The sequence below is a fragment of the Palaemon carinicauda genome, chromosome 3 (genome assembly GCF_036898095.1).
Source record: "Palaemon carinicauda isolate YSFRI2023 chromosome 3, ASM3689809v2, whole genome shotgun sequence".
NCBI lineage: Eukaryota > Metazoa > Arthropoda > Malacostraca > Decapoda > Palaemonidae > Palaemon > Palaemon carinicauda.
The window spans coordinates 122,135,856-122,155,855 of NC_090727.1; the positions used below are offsets into that span (position 1 = coordinate 122,135,856).

Genomic DNA, 20,000 nt, shown 5'->3' on the forward strand with positions numbered 1-20,000 from the left:
TGTTATAGTGAAAAACACTGTGTGCAAAAGAACCTTATTGTTTATCATTTTCCATTGTTAAATTTACGCGTCGTTTTACAATGATGATCTTATGATTCTGTACAGTGAAAAACATAAGCAAAGCAGATTTTTCTCGCCAGTGAATAAAGTCAAGTTCTTATGGAATCCTTTTCAATGTGGAGTTTTGGTGCATATTTTGTTTCTTTTTCCAAGTATGCTACGACAAGATTTTCTGATAATGTTGTCTCGATACTAATAAGAATTTATTTCCTTTGGAGTCTACCATTGTCTTAAGGTGATTGTAACATGAGTCTTTTCTTTTTTCCTGAAATATATTGCGGTGCTCGCTGTTTCCTTTATTTACAATATTGCTGCATGTGGAGATTTTATTACCTCCGCCAACGAAGTTGAGAGGTTATGTTTTCGCCCCTGTTTCTCTGTTTTTCTTTGTGAACAACTTCCTGGCCACAATTTTACTCAGAGTAATGAAACTTTCGGGGATTATTATGTTGAGACGTGGAAGTGATTCCATTTTGAAAGACCTAGATCAATGGTCAGGGTCAAGGTCAAGAAAAAGGTCGACCGAATTGACCCTAACCTTTAACCCAAGTTCGCACATGGTTGTCACACAGACTTCAAATACGCCTGCCGTCTAATCGATTCTGGGAAAGGTAAGCTGGTATCAAGAAATCAGCTTCCGTGGTGGAGGTCTCCACTCTCAGGGTGCTTTTCTAGTTTCTATCTCAGTTACTTGTGCCCGTATTGTTTTTCTTTTGTTAAGTATTAGACTGTTTCACATAGAAGCAGATAAACTAAAACCTATACATGGGCCAAGCATAGGAATGTTTCCCCGAATTTCCCTAAATTACCTGTGGCTCCTTTTCTGACTCCTATAAGATCAGTGAGATAAAAAATATGAATACAGGATTCCTGATGTTGACAATAAATGGAAGTTCCATTTCTCTTTCAGACTTCTTACCAGAATAAATTGGATTTTATCGTTGTTATTATTATTATTACTAGGTAAGCTACAACCCTAGATGGAAAGCAGGATGCTATAAGTCAAAGGGCTCCAATGAGGAAAAATAGCCCAATGAGGAAAAATAGCCCAATGAGGAAATGAAATAAGGAAATAACTAACTAAAGGAAAATCAATGAATGAAGATAAGTTTCTTATTAGGAGGTTGGTATTCAGTATCAGATCTATCAAACTTGAAATCATTTATGGCAAGTTTAATAACTGAAACATCCCTAGATCCGCCGTCGAAAACTCGATTATATGAAACTCTTATCTTTTTCTTGTATCGCGTAAAATAGTTGTTACCTATCTTATCTGTTGTTCATACTTATTGAATTAATTATCACTTTATGATGGGTAATAATAATTGTTTAATTTCTTTGTATTTTCATGGAATTTTTCTTAGGATTTTTACTTAATCTGGGCAGTTTACCTGAACCTTGAAGGAAATATATTTTTGCGCTCTTTTATCTATGGACAATATTAGGTGGGAACAAGGATGATTAGGAAAATTGTTTTTTAATTTATGGAATGTCATAGGTTATAGTTTTTCTTAACTTTTGCTCAAAAGGCCATTCGTTAAACAATTGACCATGTTCCTGTTTGAAGCTAGGATTCGGTTAGCATTTGCATAAGGTCGCCGAGCGCTTACTTGTTTTACAATACTATCGTTGGGCCTTGTTATCCATTGCCTATTAATTGCAGACTAGCTCCACTTTCTCGGACTTGTACAGGCCCAACTTCGTTGCCTAAATATACTCCTTGGAATCATAACACTTACACAAACTAACATTACCTCTTTATGAAACATTTACTTAAAGATTAAAGTTCCCGAAACAAACCCTCTTCTTATTATATTTCCTTACTCATGAAGCAGCCTCCTTTTAAAAAGGATTTTTTTAGTCATATGTTGTGGGAAAATATTATCGTGAAATTTGAGCGGCATCACTCCCCACCCCAATAGAAAAAAAAAAGGCTCCGGCCTTTAATGTTTTAACACATGATTCACTCTGAGTAGAGCGTTACGAGGAGGATATTGATTTGAGTTCTTGAAGAAATCAAATCTACCATATGGATCTTTTAAAACATCTTTCAGTTGTGATGTTCACGTATGAATTATCAGTAATCAGTATACAATTACTTGCTTATGTATAATCATAAGTATCAAGGATAGATTCATTACTTATTGCATCACTTCCCTTTATCTGCGTTCCTACACTACTTCAATGTGTAAAAGAAATCGATATAAAAAAATCTTTCTTTCAAAAAGTATTTTGGAAAAAAATCTGAAGTCCAGTGGATAAATACTAAATACATACCCGCAGCCAGAAGCAACAACAAACATACAGTAGATGTCGTCATGATGTTCAGTTGCAGAATGGCCCTCGTTGCTTATCCTCGAGGAGTCTTGCATTGATCTCCATCTGGGGGTTGAGCCAACGTCTATTTATAAATGCGACTTTGGAGCGGCGCACGAACACATTCATTAGCAGAGAAACTTTTTTTTTTGCTTTTGCTTTTTTAGTAAATACAGGGTGTATCATTATGAAGAAATGGTTTTAAGAAACATTCTTATTATTATTTTCATACATTATTGATGACTTCATATATTACTCCAGTCATTATTTTCACAAAATAGGATCCACATAGTTATCAGTTCCTCCCCACTATTTTTGGGTACTGATTTGTATGTTTTGAAATATAAATTTACACGTCTCTACATCATGCAGTCCAACCGTTAGCAAAACATACACCAATGGTTCCTGCATTACGTGAATTGATTCTGGAATCAAACTCTCGAACAAAGGGAGCGAACTGATCATTATTCAACAGATTGAAGCCAAAATAGAATCATGAGATAATGTTATAATAGAACTATAGGTTTTAGTAGAAAATTATAACAGGAATTTCAATGAAAATTTACAACGGGAATTTCGGTGGAAATTTATAGCGGGAATTTCATTGGAAATTTATAACGGGAATTTCATTGGAAATTTAAAACTGGAATTTCAGTGGAAATTTATAACAGGAATTTCAGGGGAAATTTATAACGGGGATTTCACAGTCGAAATATATAACGGAATTCCAATGGGAATTTATAACGGGAATTTCAGTGGAAATTTATAACAGGAATTTCAGTGGAAATTTATAACGGGAATTTCACAGTCGAAATATATAACGGAATTCCAATGGGAATTTATAACGGGAATTTCATTGGAAATTTATACTGAAAATTTTAAAGTATTTCGTAATGAGCTTATGTTTAGCTAATAGTTAAGAGATATTTTAAGGAGACAATAATACATCTGTCAAGTATGATCTCATCATGACCTTCCTTAATAGCAAATGTAATAAGCATTGACGCCCTGAAGTAAACTCCTTGATCGTGTAAAACGTGAACAGAGATTCAGATGTCTCTCTAGTTTAGGAATCGGTAGAGGCATATTTTATTGATATGGAGCATCTGAAACTCAAAATTTTTATTAGTTCAATTGGTACTGCCCTTCCACTTGGTCAAAATATTTTATAAGTGATGTACCACAAATAGGGTTTACACTTCATGGACAAACAAGGTCTTCTTGCGAGTCGGTTTTTCGTTCGAATTTACAGATTCTGTTACCAAAATGGGAAATGTGCTTGCCATTGGGAAAGCTAAGTAAAAGTTTTACTTCTGGGAATTATTAGAATAAAAAGTCATTGCGATATAGATTGATAGCTGAGCGAGATAACCTTTCCCCCAAAAAACAGTCGAATGCGATAGCAGGTATTGTTTGTGTTGATAACAGTTTTTATTTTCCAACGAGATTTGACTGCTTTTATGAATCTGCAGCTTATCTGTTAAAACAGTTCTATAACGCCGGGAAAATTATGCTTGGTAGGAGATGAATGTGGAGAAGAATTAGAAGGGTGAGAAATGTTGAGGAATGTAAGAGTTGAAAAAATTAGCTTATTATCTTAGGAAGCATGAAAAGCCCGTGTTTTAGCTACTGAACTATCATACTGAGTTTCCAGTTGCTGTAGGTAATTCTATGATTAAATCCACACCAGTGATATCTCTTGTCACTAATATACCTATAGCACCTAGAGCAAACCATTCTTTACTTATTTGGATATAGCTTTAATCTACCATTACCAAAAATCTTCTGTAAGGATTCTAATCTTACATTTTGTCTATGATCTGTTCCAATGGTCCCGTAGAATTCTATTCACAGGTAGGACTAAGAGCAGAAATAATCTGGTCATGTAGGAAATTTGCATTCAGCAACTCTAAAGCAAACATGGTTGACACTCTAATAAGTGAAAGCGAGTTGGAGTGGGTCTACAGGGTTATCAATCTAGGTAAGATCTGTTCTGATCTTAATGCCTATAGATGTGCAAGTCCAAATATTATTGTTCCTTCTTTTTCTGAAGAGCTGATTTCCTACCTCCAAAATACTGTTATTTTTGCAGAGGCAATCTAGAAGAGGTTCTTTTAGCACTTGATAAATTGGTAATGTTACTCTGGTAAATGTGATCAGTGTACCTCAAGCCCTTCTGGTTACTGCCTTACTTTTAAAGCCTCCATATTACCCAAAATTCTTGTACACCTGTAGGCAAAATGTCTAGATGCTTTTACTAAAAGAAATCTGATCATGAATTTTCAATTTGTAAGGGCATCGGTGATTGTTTATACAGAAATCACTAGATTCCATCTATAAAGCATGTTTGAGCTTATTATGTCACTCGTATTGTTTTTGACAGTTAATTATTTTTCCATTGTTCACAAACAAATGAAAATGTGAATTGGTGGATCCTTTCTTAATATCATTATGGAATTTTCAAGTTCTATGTGGTAAAACGTAGTTGTTGTTTTGGCGCCATGATGACAACAGGAATTTAGTCTCTGTTGTTCATCAGGGAAGTGTTCTCGGCCCTTTAAATGTGCATGATTCGTAGTTTGGCCTTGAGAACAAATTTGTTGCTTATGCAGTTGATGCTACCCAGTTTTCACATCTATCACATCTCCGGAGTATCCATATTGAGATAAAGTTAAAATTAATGCAAAGTGCAAATCATGTGGGCTGAAATCAAATTCTAATAAAACTCATTGTAGGATATTTAGTAGTTCTAGAACAATGATGAACTTTTACTGGTAAGATTTTTTCATTAACAATGGTACCTTGGCTACATGCAGCTTATTTGAAACTCTAGGTTTCATTCTTAATTGTACTTTAACTCTGAAGATAAATTTCCAGTTTATCTATAATTCATTTTCAAAACAACTTGGTATATTGAAAAAATCTTTCAAGATTTCAAGACTTGGTGCCGAATGACATCCCCGGCCTTAATGTCCGGATATTTGGCCCACATTTAATCAATACTATCCTATTACAACCCTTGGCTTGTTTTATTTAGTCTTTCCAAATATGATTGGAGCTTGTGTTTTTAGAGAATAATAATAATAATAATAATAATAATAATAATAATAATAATAATAATGATGATGATGATGATGATGACGATATTTGCTTAGCAAAACGCCCAAGAGCAAGCCTCTCTAAAGAAGGAGGAAAAGGGACAACTTAGCATCTTGTCCAGAGAAACCAGCCACACGTTTAGATACTACCGCTATTATTGTTATCATTACTAGCTAAGCTACACCCCTTGTTGGGGAAGCCGGATGCTGTAAGCCCAAAGGCTCCTACGGGGATAAATAGGTTAGTGAGGAAAGGAAACAAGGAAATGAATAATCTACAACAGAAGCAATGAACAAGAAAATAAGCTATTTAAAGAACAGTAACAACATTAAAGTAAATCTTTCATATATAGACTATAAAAACTTTAAAAAACAAGAGGACGAAAAATAAGATAGAATAGTGAACCCAAGTGTACCCTCAAGCAAGAGAACTTTACCCCAAGACATAGGAAGTCTATGATGCAGAGGCTATGGCACTACCCAAGACTAGGGAATGAACATTTGAATTTTGGATTGTCCTCCTAAAAGAGCTACTTACCATAGCCAAAGAGTTTCTTGTACCCTCATCAAGAGGAAAGTAGCCACTGAAAAATTACAGTACAGTAGTTAATCCCTTAAGGGAAGAAGAATTGTTTGGGAATCTTGAGTTGTCAGGTGTAGTAGGACAGAGGAGAATGTAGAAAAAATAGGACAGATTACTTGGTATATGTGTAGACAAAGGAAAAATGAGCCGCACCCAGAGAGATGGATCTAATGTCGTACTGTCTGGCCAGTCAGGAATCGATAACACTCTAGTGGTAGTATCTCAACAGGTAGCTGGTGCTATAGCCAACCCACTACCTATAATCTTGACTATGACAGAAGTGAATTTTCTAGAAAAGTTTATCAAGGACACAGTTGTGATTGCTAACTTGCAGGAGTGGTTCTTGAGAGCCACAGCTATGTTCTTGAAGAATGCTCCGGGAAACTGTTCCGCACATGTATTACATCTGCTCATGCACTGTAACGTTATTTGTATTTATTTTTCTTTTTTTTGTATATTGTCGTTGTCGCTGTCCCCTCGCTGATAACTTGTTTATGCCAGTATCTGCTTGTATTGATCAGTTTGAATTTTTGTGACCTTCTTTCACTGAAACTGTTGTTATAAAACCTTGCTATCGGTTAAAATAAAGTTAGTTGCACATACGCCATCTCTTGGTTACAAACCAACTAATGATATACTCATTGGTGACCAGCAGAGTGTCCACTCCCTCCCACCTGCCCGCATCACTGCCGTGCCCTACCACTTAAGGATGACGGCCACCGAACCTTCCTCTTCAGCAAACGCTGCCTTAATGAAATGACTGCCCTTTGCAAGCAGAGAAACGTTCGCCTGGTTCCAGTGTGCGGAAGTTTAGTTTTGTATAATGGGAGTGACTCGGTCAAGCACCAAAGCAGATTACTTTCTCGTGGCCATCCCCGGGGACATTTTCCCGGAAATCTCCGACTGGCTCTGCGAGCAGGGGGACACCAACATAACGTACGAAGACCTCAAATCATACCTACTGAAGCAGTACTCGCCATCACTGCCCGCCCACAAAGCAAAATTTTTTTCACCTCTCTCAATAATCGTTTGGGAACCAAAAGGCTTCGCTCACCCTCAGGGAAATTATCAATATTACTCGCATGCAACCTGCCACTGACAGCTCTCCTCGTGAAGTGAATCTATTTTGTGGCCTTTGCGTATGGTATGTACCCCAACCTGTATGTACTGCCATCCCCGATGTCGATATTTTGCCCATGAAGGACCTGAAGACCAAAGTGGACACCTTTATGGACAGCCACTTCACCACCTTACAGACCTCCATCTACTCATCCATTCCTGACTAAGTGGACAACTATTCAACATCAAACGATCTGACATGAATGCGGGAGGACACAGTCGCCCACCCCATGATGTGCTGGAGCAGTGACAAAGCTGCCCACCACCCACATATACCAGTCCTTATTCACGCCCCAGCCACCAACCTCTCCAGCCACTTACTGACATCCATCGGCTGCAGTTATGCTATTACAACTCCAAATTCGGGACTACCATGAATAGATGTATGATTGGTTGTCAGTGGTCCCAAAACCCGTAAGTAAGCCATCGTTTGCGGCAGTGGCTTCCCCTGTAATTAATTTTTTCTTTATACATGGCACAGATACGGGCATGCAATTATTTTGCCATTATCTTCTGCAAAGGCCACTCTCCAGGACATGACGTTGTCCATCTAAATCATTCAACATCCACCTGGTAGTTGCCAATAGATCTGCAATACCCACCCATACCAAATAAATTTGGAAGTTTCTCGTTGCTGACGTCACATTGTCAATCCTTGGTGTGGATTTCGTCTCGCACTTCCACCTCCTGATCGATGTAGCTCACCAACGGTTAATCAACGCAGATTCTTACTCCTTAACTCCTTTTTTAGCCTCCGTAATGCTGGGGCCACTTTTCAACGTCTCATGGGAGGCATCTAAGGGGACCTCCCCTTCTGTGTATGTTACAGGGACGACATACTTTTGTTCTCTTCCTCCAAAGAGGAACACCTCCATCATCTACGCATCATACTCGACCGTCTACAACAGACCAGCCTTGTAGTCCAGTACAACAAATGTACCTTTGGCACCAACGAAGTATCTTTCTCAGCGCACCGCATCTCTCCTGAAGGAGACCACCCCCTACCTGAGAAGGTAGTAGTCGCTCAGAATCTCTTTACGCCCTTGACCCTCAAAACACTGCAAGAATTCTTGGGCATGATCAACTATCATCAGCGTTTCCTGCCAGCCATCACTGCCACTCTTGCCCCCCTCTGTCCCTCCCTCAAGGGCAAGCCAAAAGACCTGAAGTAGGGTCCCTTTTAAGAAGCGGTCTTCTGCAACGCAAAGAATGCCATATCAACCATTGATGCTCTCCCTTTTTCTGTGCCATATGCACCTCTCCTCCTTTCCACCAATGCTAGCAACATTGCTAATGGGGCAATACTCAACCAGGTGGTCAGCGGCTCGCCAGGCCCATTGGCCCTCTTCAGTAGAAAATTGTCCAAGGTGGAATTTGGCTACTCTACCTTCAATCGCGAATTTCTGGCAGTGCACTTGGCTCTCAGGCACATTTGCCACTTCTAGGAAGGTACTCACTTAGTTATTTGCACGGACCACATGCCTTTGGTACATGCCTTCACTCGACAGTCCAATGTCTGGTCTGCCCATTAATGCCGACATCTCTCCGCCGTGGCTGAATACTATTGTACCCTTCAGTATGTACCTGGGAAAATGAATCCTGTTGCCGATGCCCTGTCTAGAAACACATTGGCAGCCATTCAACTGGGATTGGATTATCATGCCATGGACGAAGCCCAAATAAAAGATCTAGAGTACCAAGCATGCAAGACATTCTGCACATCCCTCCGTTGGGAGGACGTCCCTCTCGACGACATCCTTTGTGATGTCAGTACTGGTAGACCTAGACCATGGATACCTTCTCCCATGCAACAACAGGTGTTTGATTTCATTCATGGTCTTTCACATCCCTCACACCGTTTTACAGCACAGCTACTGAAGACAAAGCTCATTTGGTATGGCGTTACTAAGGATACTAACGATAGGGTCCATACCTGTACTTCATGCCAAACCTCAAAACTACATTGACACACGGATCAGGAATGGGTCCCTTTCCTCAACCTCAGCAGCCCTTTGCCCATCTTTGTGTCAATGTTTCAAGTCCCCTACCCACATCATAAGGACATTGTTACCTGTTTATCATCGTCGACTGCTCCATTCGTTGGCCTGAAGCCATTCCCATGGAAATTACAATGTCCGCTTTGTGTACATCTCCCTTCATCAGACAACCGCATTCAACCCTACTGCCAATAGTATGATTGAACGTTTTCCCCGTGTCCTCAAAGCATCTTTGAAGTCCCGCTGCAAGGACTTCAACTGGTTTACCCAGCTTCCCTGGGTCCTCCTGGGAATAACGACCACTCCTAAGGATGCCCTGGATGTCTCGGCAACTGAAATGGTGTATGGAAACCTGTTAGTTGTCCTTGCTGAATTTTTTTTGTCTGCAACCTCCTCCGACAATCTCCAGTGCCTACGATACGTTGCGGGAAAATTTACTCCATGCCGTCAGACTTACAAGCACCCAGCTAGGCAACACATACGAGCAGATCTGCACTCGGCAATGCACATTTTCGTGTGCAATGACACTACCAAGCCACTGTTAACGTCCCCTTACACGGGCCCTTTCCTCTTGATCAGGCGTACACCAAAAGCATTCCTCCTCAACATGCGGGCAAAGAAAACTGGGTCTCCTTTGATCACCTAAAACCTGCATATCTCCAGCCAGATGACAGTCCTACAGTTCGCCTCTCAAGAGCATATCACCCTGTTTCCCATGTATGTCTTTTGTAGGAGGAGCCATGTACAGCACATGCATCACACACGCTCGTACACTGAAACGGTATCTGTGTTTTTTGTATGTCGTTATCGCTCTTCCCTCGCACCGATAACTTGTTTATGCCTGTATCTGCTTGCATTGGTCTGTTTGAATTTTTGTGACCTTGTTTCACTGAAATTGATATTATAAAAGATCGCTACTTGTTCAAGTTACTTGCACTTGCGCCGTCTCTCAGTCACAACCTAACTGACGATACGCACAAAACAAAGATGCTAGAGAGTTATTGGGTCATTTGACTGGCCAGACAGCACTACAATGGTTAACTCTCTCTGATTACGACATATTTTAGCTTTGCCTTCACATACACTAGCCACACTCCTCTTTCATCATACCACTGATAACAATAGTATTACCAAATAATTCTTCTTCAATCAAGGGGTTAACTACTGTATTGTTTTGGTTTAATGGCCACTTTCTCCTTGGTATGGATAGTAAAGGCTCTTTAGCTATGGTAAGCAACTCTTCTAGGAGAAGGACACTCCAAAATCTGACCATAGTTCGCTAGTCTCGGGTGGTGCCATAGCCTCTGTACCATGGTCTTAGTGCCATAGCCTCTATACCATGGTCTTCCTATGACTTGGGGTAGAGATCTCTTACTTGAGGGTACATTAGGCCACACTATTCTATTTTATTTCTCTTCCTCTTGTTTTTTCTTAATTTTAATAGTGTATATATGAAAGATCTATTTCAATGTTATTACTGTCCTTGAAATATTCAATTCAAAGTGTTCATTACTTCTCTTGTAGACCATTTATTTCCTTGTTTCCTTTCCTCACTGGGCTATTTTTCCTTGTTGGAGCCTATGGGCTTACAGCATTCTGCTTTTGCGACTGTGATTATAGCTTAGCTAATAATAATAATGATAATAATAATAATAATAATAATAATAATAATAATAATAATAATAATAATAATATAGTATTGTGAATAACGGGTGATGTGTTGTATACTTTCATTGGAACTTTCGACATTGACTTGAATGCTGCCATGGTGTGGTGCTTTCACACTTGCATATGTTTCAAAGTCACACTGACTCACCGCTCAGCCTCAGATGTCTCTCTACCTTTTATATCGCTGATTTTAATGAAATCATCCCATCAAACATGAAGCTTTACTAAACTCATATACCCTACCAATGTACTAGCAAAACGAAATATGGAAAAATATTTGCAGTGTCACTGGGACTCGTGAAAATTTTAGTTTTCCCCATTGCTATGCCTTGTGTGAGGTTGCTATCAGCTTTACCATTTTCTTCTACATGAATTTTAAAAGTACATCCTTGTAATGTTCATAGATGGAATAGCATGAAAATCTTGAAAGAGCATATAGGTTATGTATAATAACATGCTAATTGATTCCTGGCTGGTTGACATTCTATTGTTTTTAGCTACCTCAAGAATTACTGGTCTTTTTGTTTCATACTAGATTCAATCAGTAATTTGCTTGTGATGAGGGAAACTCTTGAATGATATCAAGATTTGCAGCCCTCAAAATTTATACTCTTGTTAAGGCAGGTTTGTAATTGGCAGCGTCAAAGTGTACAGTACTCCACTTAGTTTCTCATTCATGTTAGTTACCACAGCACTCGTCATCTTTTGTTTGATCTAGCTTTAGCGTTATTTTTTCCCACCAACCAATTATTACATTCTCCAAGAGGTGAATAATCCCTTTTATGGAAAAAAGAGCAATTCGCTTAACATAAAATGTTCATTGTGGATGCCATCTGAGTCTTGTGACCTTGATTATTTTCAGCTGATCCTGTTCTTGATTGTACACAACTCTCAATTTTTCAAATAAACTGTGGTGCAATTCAAGTATATGAATTTCTTTTCATTGCACTCACCTTTTCAACTCTCCTGGGCTAAATTTGTTTCTCTTTTTAATCTATTTCCCCAATTGAAATCAGTTATAACTAGAGGCTCAGTAGAGCGCAGACCTCCGCCGCGGCAGGTTATTCCTCGACCTTTTGCTCAATCTTGACCTTTGGCCTTAACATGTATTAGTTGGGGTGGATTTCCATACACTTATATATGAACCAAGTTTAAAGTCTCTGTGACAACGATGAAAAAACTTATGGCTTACTACGTGAATTGTCCATTTTGCTTGACCGGGACCTTGACCTTTGACCTTAACCTTCCAAAATTTTATAATTTCCGGCTTTTTACATAATAGTTAATCCCTGCAAGTTTCATTACTCGACGATTAAAATCGTGGCCATGAAGGTGTTCATAAACAAACACACACACAAACTGGGGCAAAAATATAACCTCTTGTCAACTTCGTTGGTGGAGGTAAAAGACCTTCCAACTTTGTTGGTGGATGTAACAATGTTCTCTTTCACTAAAATGTTATACGTCTAGGGTGGTGAGCAGAAAGGTTTAGTGCAGTACACCATTGAATGATATATTGAGAAGTTAAGAGACTATAGGAGTTTCTCATGTTATCCTTGACAATCCATTTGTATGGATTATCTAAGTAGACTAGTTTAGCAATGGAATTGAAGTCATATGGATTAGTGCTGGGACCAGGAAGACCATTTATTGCCTAGATTCAACTAGGGGAAACCCCCTAGAGTTGCATTATGAAGAAAAATTTCAGAGGTTCGATTGGAAGACGGGAAGCATGGATGGAATTAGATTAAAAGGCCTAAAAGTGAATGTAAGTGTAGAAGGGAAACGGCAAAGACCCCCAACTAATGCCTATAGTACTCTGAAAATTAATTTAATTACAGGAGTTATTGTCTTGTTAATTTTCATTGAATTTAACCATCCAAAGGGTCAAAGGGTCAACTGATAACTAGGGTAGTTAAGTAAAACTTGCTTTTATAGCAGACAGTGGCCTCTCCAAATGACTCCTGAAGGAGAGTTGGCACTTGAAGTTTTCAAATTCGTTTATTGCTTCTGTTGAATTGATTGGTACCTCCTTTGCCTTTCATTTGAAGTGTGTAGAGTGCAATCCTAATGTGGGGTAGAAATTTCTTTCTATTACATATGATATTTTGTGGTAATTTTCTTCGTATAGATAGATAGATATATAGGTAGATAGATAGCCTGTGTCTCCAAATCTTTTGTTGAAACAATGATGAAAATCAAAGGAACGTGGTCGAGATTATAAGTTTATCTGATCCTGGTAATAGACACCCATCTTTCAGGTAGATTGTTCTATAATATGGCTTTCTTTACTTCTATCAAATTCTATGAAGGTTATCAACAAGAGATTTGACATCGTGAAACGTAACCATTTTTGTCAGTGAGGAAATAGTGTCCTGTTATTATCATTATTACTAGACAAGCTACAACCCTAGTTGGAAAACCAGAGTGCTACAAGGTCAATGGTTACAACAGGAAAAGCAGTCTATTGCAGAATGAAAATGGAGAAATAACGAATAAAATATTAAATAATAGAAAATGCTCGTAATGTATGTTAAGCTTAGTAACAACACTAAATTGATCAGCCACATATAAACTTTGAAACGAAACTCATGTCAAACTCTTCAACATGAAAGAATTTGCAAAAGGTTTAAGCTTCTGAAGTCATACTGATTGAACCACTAGATTAGGAAGATCATTCCACAATTTTATTACATCTTAAATAAAACTTAAGGATAAATTAATCACTAAAATCTTGAGACTTTCTCGATATGTCATCTTTTGTTCTATTGAAAAAGAAACAAAGCAAAAATCTGGATGTTGAAGAGCCATTATCTTCGACTTACCTACAATCATATTTTGATTTTTGTTTGGGTTCAGCTCCATCTCCAATAGTTTGCACCATGCAATCACCGGTCTACATTCTGGAGATTGAATTGATACAAAAAGCATCCCATCTGTATATGCAACAACTTTGTTTTCAAGGCCAAACTATGTATCATATATTTATGCTATGAAAGGTGATTGACTGAGAACACTACCCTAAGGAACACCATATATTATATTCTTATCCGTTACTTGGAAATTAAATGATGATGTTAAGAAAAGGCCCACCTACTCTAATCTGTTTAAAATTGATGTAAGGGCCTCGTGATTAACATAATCAAAGGTAGTTCAGAAGTCAAAGCCAATCATACAAATATCCTAACCACAATCTAGATGTGTACAACATTAAAAGTTGTAAGAAGGGCATCACATCCTCCAAGGCCTTTCTGGAAGCCCAACTCTAATATAGATAACGAAGGATGACCGCTAGTTTCTTTGCAAAGGTTTATTCACAGAGGAAGTACTACAATGTTCTGAATGATTTCCCTACTCTACCTATAGACTAAGCAGTGTCGGTTCTGGACCAAGGCACGAGTTCAGAGAAGCTGGTGTTCAGCCCTACTGATGCCACAAACAGGGAGAGGATGGCAAAGGATACTCTTCAGGCCTCCTCCAGGATGCACCACTAGTCTGGGATAAAGGGTTTTTTAGCCACCACCAAAGACTTGTCAGGCCCAAAACGCTAAAAAATTTCAAAAACATCATCCTTTCTGATGCAAAGGCAATGAAGTTCTTGATGCACAAGGCGGCTAACCAGTGAGCCAACTAGGTCTTGAAGAGACTTGATGCTCTTGTCTCCCAGTTTCAAAAGCATCTCCGGAATGCTTTGCTCAAGTCCACGTCTTCTTGTTCCCTCACAGGGACGTTGAGACCGATAACTGGAGACAAGTGAGCCAAGACTAACTTCTCCACCAGGCTGAGAAATCCTGGCCTACCTCTTTGACACCTGCTTTGCCCAAGGCTTCTTCAAAGGCGAGACAAACCCTGAAGGCCTTCAAGGACGAGGACGACCAAAGGCAGTTCAACCCTGCAAAGGGTGCTCCCCAAACGCCACCTTTTGAAGGCAAAAAGGCTGCAGACAAGAGAAGAAACCTGCTGGGCATGACCAACGTCCCTGCTACAAGTGGTATTCTCCTCACGGTACCACTGGTGTTGGAATGCCTGAGACTCGGGTGGCAGAAATAGCAGTGCCACTAGTCCAAACCCTGGACAGTTAGTGTCCTTCACTCTGGTTTATATCATCTCATTCACTTGCTCTCTTCCAGCCCATGATTTGTCCCCCAATGAGATTATTGGCCTTTGCAAAGGGATCAGCAAAGGACAGCCTTTCGAGCAGAAGTCCAGACCATGTTAGAGAAGTGCACTCTCAAAGAGGTCCTCAACAATTCTCCTGGATTTTACAGTCGAGTTTTTCTTGTAGATAAGGCATCTCGATGATGGAAACCAGTCATCTACCTCTCAGTTCTGAACCCGTTTGTTCAATAAATTCTATTCAAGTTAGATACTGCAGCCACGGTCAGACAGGTAGCAAGACAAAGAACTTAATAATATCGTTGAATCTAAAGGATGCATACTTCCAGATTCCCATCCATCATTCCTCAAAAACGTACCTCCATTTCATAATGAATGACAAGGCATATCAGTTCAGGATGTTGGGCTTCTGTCTGACAACAGCCCAGAAGGCCTTCAAGGACGAGGACGATCTGAAAAGGGTACTCCCCAAAAGCCACCCTTTGAGGACAAGAACCCCAGTAGACAAGGGGAGAAACCTGTCAGACATGGTCAAGGTCCCTCCTACGGGTGGTATTCTCCCCACAGTACCACTGGTGATGGAATGCCTGAGACTCGGGTGGCAGAGATGGCAGTGCAACTGGTCCAAACTTTGGTCAGTTAGTGTCCTCCACTCTGGTTTACATCATCTCCTTCACTTGCTCTCTTCTAGCCCATGATTTGTCACCCAATGAGATCGATCATTGACTTTCACAAAGGGATCAGCCAAGCACATAGCCTTCTGAGCAGAAGTCCAGACTATGTTAGAGAAGGGCACTCTCAAAGAGTTCCTCGACAAATCTTTAGGATTTTACAGTACTCATTTTTGTAGAGAAGGCATCTGGAGGATGGAAACCAGCCATATACCTCTCAGCTCTTAACCAGTTGGTTCAACAAATTCTGTTCAAGTTATATACTGCAGCCATGGTCAGACAGGCAGTAAGACCAAAGAACTTCATGATCTCGTTAAATCTAAAGGATGTATGCTTCCAGATTCCCAAGAACGTACCTCCATTTCATAATGAATGGCAAGGCATATCAGTTCAGGATGTTGTGCTTCTATCTGATAACAGCCCAAAAGACCTTCAAGGATGAAAACGACCAGAGGCAGTTCAACTCTGAAAAGGGTACTCGCCAAAAGCCACCCTTTGAGGGCAAGAAGGCCAGTAGACAAGTGGAGAAACCTGCCAGACATGGTCAACGTCCCTGCTACTGGTGGTATTATCCCCACAGTACCACTGGCGATGGATGCCTAAGACTCAGGTGGCAGAGATGGCAGTGCTACTGGTCATAATTAATGACAAGGCATATCAGTTAAGGATTTTGTGCGTGTCTGACAACAGGCCCTCAAGTATTCACAAGTGTTCACTTTAATTTCAGCTTGTGCCCATGCCAACAGCATTTATCTCCTTCATCATCTAGCTGATCCTGGCAGACTCGGTGGAAACCTTTCTTCTCTGTCAAGGATTTTTCATTTTTGTTGCAATCTGTGGATTGTAGTAAACAGGGAGAAGTCAAACCTTGAGTCCAAACAGAATATGCTATACCTAGGAATGCGAATAGATAATGTTCAAGGAAAAGTTTTCATAATTGAGGACAGAACCACAAGATTCAAAAAGGGGCACAACCGTTCCTTCAGCGAGACTCATGGCCAGCCCACCTGTGGCAGCAACTGTTAGGTCCCCTGTCTACATCAAAGCATTTGGTACTAAACAGTCGTCCCTGCATGTACTCATTTCAATGGCAACTGAAGACCTTTTGGTCTTAGGGTAGGGACCCTCCCGTAGTGTTCATTCCATTGGGAGCAGAGCAAAAGAAAGCCATAAGTTGGTAAAATCTTGACTCCATGATTTCAGAGGTATAGACCTTCTTTTTCCTCTCCCATATTTGATTTTCTTTGCCAATGCATAGAAGAGGGAGGATCACCTGCAACTTTGCGAACTAGCCATCGAAATCTTGTGATGGACAGAAAACAATGCAATCTCCCTGTCAACACAGTTCATACCAAACAATAAGAACATCTTAGCAGATAATCTTAGCAGGAAGACTCAGATAGTCGAAACTTAGTGGTCTTTGAATCCTCGGATAGTGAACAAAGTAATGACTTTGTAGGGTTTGCCAGTTATAAACCTCTTTGCAATGTCCCTTAACTAGAAACTTCTGGTGTACTACTTGCCAGTACCAGGCCCACAGGTGGCATTCCAGAATGACTTCCAGCACCCTTGGGACTACCTGGATGTTTACACGCTCCACCCGTTCTGCCTCTTGAGGAAAGTCCTAAACAGGATAAGACTTGCAACCAACCTATCAATGACTCTGATACCTCCACTATGGCCGCAGGTAGAATGGTACCTAGATCTTTCATTGTTGTTGGAAGAGGTTCCAGGAGTTACCCTCTCTTCCTGAGCTGTTGCATCAACTGCACGTCCAGATCTACCACAGATCAGTCAGATCCGTACAACTTCATGCTTGGAGGTTATCCAGCATCTCCTCACTCAGAGAGAGTTTTCATGACCAGTGGCGAAACAGATGTCTGGTTACCTCAGGAGGTCATCATCCTTGGTCTACCGTGGTAATTGGGCAATCTTTTATCATTGGTGTTGTGGAAGGGATGTCTCTCCTTTCTGAACTCTATCTCCAGAGTAAAGATTCTGCTCAGTGGTGGCTGTAAAAGGCTATCACTCAGATTGGAAAAGGGACTTCACTCACCATAGGCCGAGTCTCATATGTAAAGAGCGATAGTTAGTATTCATGTCTGAACAAATGACAGTTGTGGAAGTAATTTGTATTTTTCCTAATTATACAAACTTGAGTTCTTTACACAAATGTTACCCGCCATCACCTACTCCCGAAAGTCTCATCTGCAATCAAAGTGGGGTTGCAGTGAGGGTGATGCTTCCCTGATACAGTTGACACCTCGTTAAACGTTTTTACAGTTGTGTTCCGGCTTGCGCTGTTAGATTCTCTTATACAAAGAACTGGTTTATGTGGTTAGGAAAAATGAAAATCAATTTAAGATATGTAATTTTTAGTAAAAAAACATTCATTTAACACTTTTTCCTTCCATATTATGCCACAAAGGTTATACAATGGGAAGGGATATGATCATTACAAAATTGAAGAAATCCAATTGAAAGGGTTCGTGTTATGACACTCACATAATTAATGTGTGAGTTTTTTTATCAGCAGTCAATATGCTGTAGCAGGAACATTTCTCATGGAAACATTTTATGCTGTTGTACTTTTAATGTTTACAGTTTAATATCACAAAGGTTTAACAAGTTACATAATATTTGTCACAAAAAAAAACTTACAAAACTGCTAAGTAAGCAAGTTCTTGTAAGTATGGAATGCGCGTTTTAAGTTACATGCTTGCTATCTTGTAGTGTCCAACAAATATTCTGACATTTAGCCTAAACTACCTCAAAATTTTCTAATATACTTTACTATACAATTACATAGCAGTAAAATACTAAAAATAGTCGGCAACTTGTACTGTTGAGTAATTGAAGTATGTTTGCCTGTTATGCCACGTTACCTACATAGAACAAGATACATGTAAGATGATTTAATATCAAAGAGAAACGACAAAGCTAAATGCTTAAAGTACATGATAAAAATTGTTGAGCTAGAAATGCATTCCTTCATTTAGTTCTCTTCACTTTTTTCCTTTTAGTTCATTACAGGTAACTGTGGTTCTTTTAGTTTTTTCATTGAAACATTTACTGCATGGACCTGTTATATACAGTCAGCCCTCCCCATTTGCGGGTTCTTTCTTCTTGATTTTGATCATTCGTAGTACAGAGAACCGTATATCCTAGTTAATAAATAATCACACGCTGTTTTTCTATGAGTACTTTAACGACCCAAAGATTTCAAACTGAGCAAGCTCGTAAGCACCTAGCATGCTTTACAACGTTTCCCTCTCCACACAGCACAGTACCCCATCTCTCGCTCACTGGGCCTCAGCCTTGTTCCTCCTCGGGTGCGCAGTACGTTGTGACCCATGCAGCAAACATTCAACGGCTCAAATTGTTGCATCATGCTTCAAACTTACTGTGTAGAACTTCGTATGAAAATGGTTATGGGTGCCATACTGATACTTTTTATTTTATTTTTTAAGGTATTAGTATATTCACCGTGTAATACTGTAATGTTATTGTTATATTAGCTACTGCATAGTACTGCATACTAAATACCGTACTTTACAGCAGTAATATAGATATAGGCTATGAGTACGGTGAGTTTCAATGGCGTGAGTCGACCTGTCGAAAACAGTAAACTTAAGTGTTACCTTAGCTGATCAATCTGTACTACAGTGATGATACTGTAGATATAAGACTGTTAGATGGCAACAAGTGTTTTGTTAGTACTGTATGTATTATATGTAGGTATAATAGTGGCAGTGACTTGCATTATGTGTATCTTGGACTTAACATATACATAGTAGACGTGTTTACATGTACTATACATTTGCTGAATGTATTCATTCTTTAACACAATACTTATACTGTGATAGAAACCAAGTTGAAATAATACTGGGCAGTACTTAGTATGTTAGTCGACCACATGTAGGCAATGGGCAGTGAATTGGTAGGTTAGGAGTTACTGCACCCTAAGGTAGCAAATATTCTCGGATTTTCGCTATTCGCTCCTTTTTCTGTTACCTAACATAGCTAATAAGGAGGATGACTATATTATTAGTGAGAGCTTGTAGATTCTGGGACATGTGAGCTTAGATTAAAGAATACACTAATCATGATTATAACATCCTTCAACATGATATACTTTAGTTGAGAAAAATGGACTGATTGGCATACATCCAAATATAAGAAAGGGGTCTCTACGTATATTGTTCTCCTCTATTATAGTAGTAAGCAGCTAAAAAAGGTAAGAAACCTGCCCCTTTAGAAAACTATACTATAATATCTTTCATAATTTAGAAAAATTAGATTGTAAATTTATTCATTCTACTTTGAATTATGCATCAAACTAAAGTTAGAAAACAGTACAATTATAATGGAG

General features: G+C 39.2%; 1 protein-coding gene across 1 annotated transcript in view; it reads right to left on the minus strand.

Moving 5' to 3' along the window:
- The window catches only part of LOC137638459 (uridylate-specific endoribonuclease-like), a 23,559-nt gene extending 21,067 nt beyond the window's left edge, over nt 1-2,492 (minus strand). Inside the window, exon 1 of the mRNA XM_068370530.1 lies at nt 2,338-2,492. Coding sequence (XP_068226631.1) covers nt 2,338-2,380 — 43 coding nt within the window. The 5' untranslated portion in view covers nt 2,381-2,492. The remainder of the gene's footprint in view (nt 1-2,337) is intronic.
- Between the last annotated feature and the right edge of the window lie 17,508 nt (nt 2,493-20,000).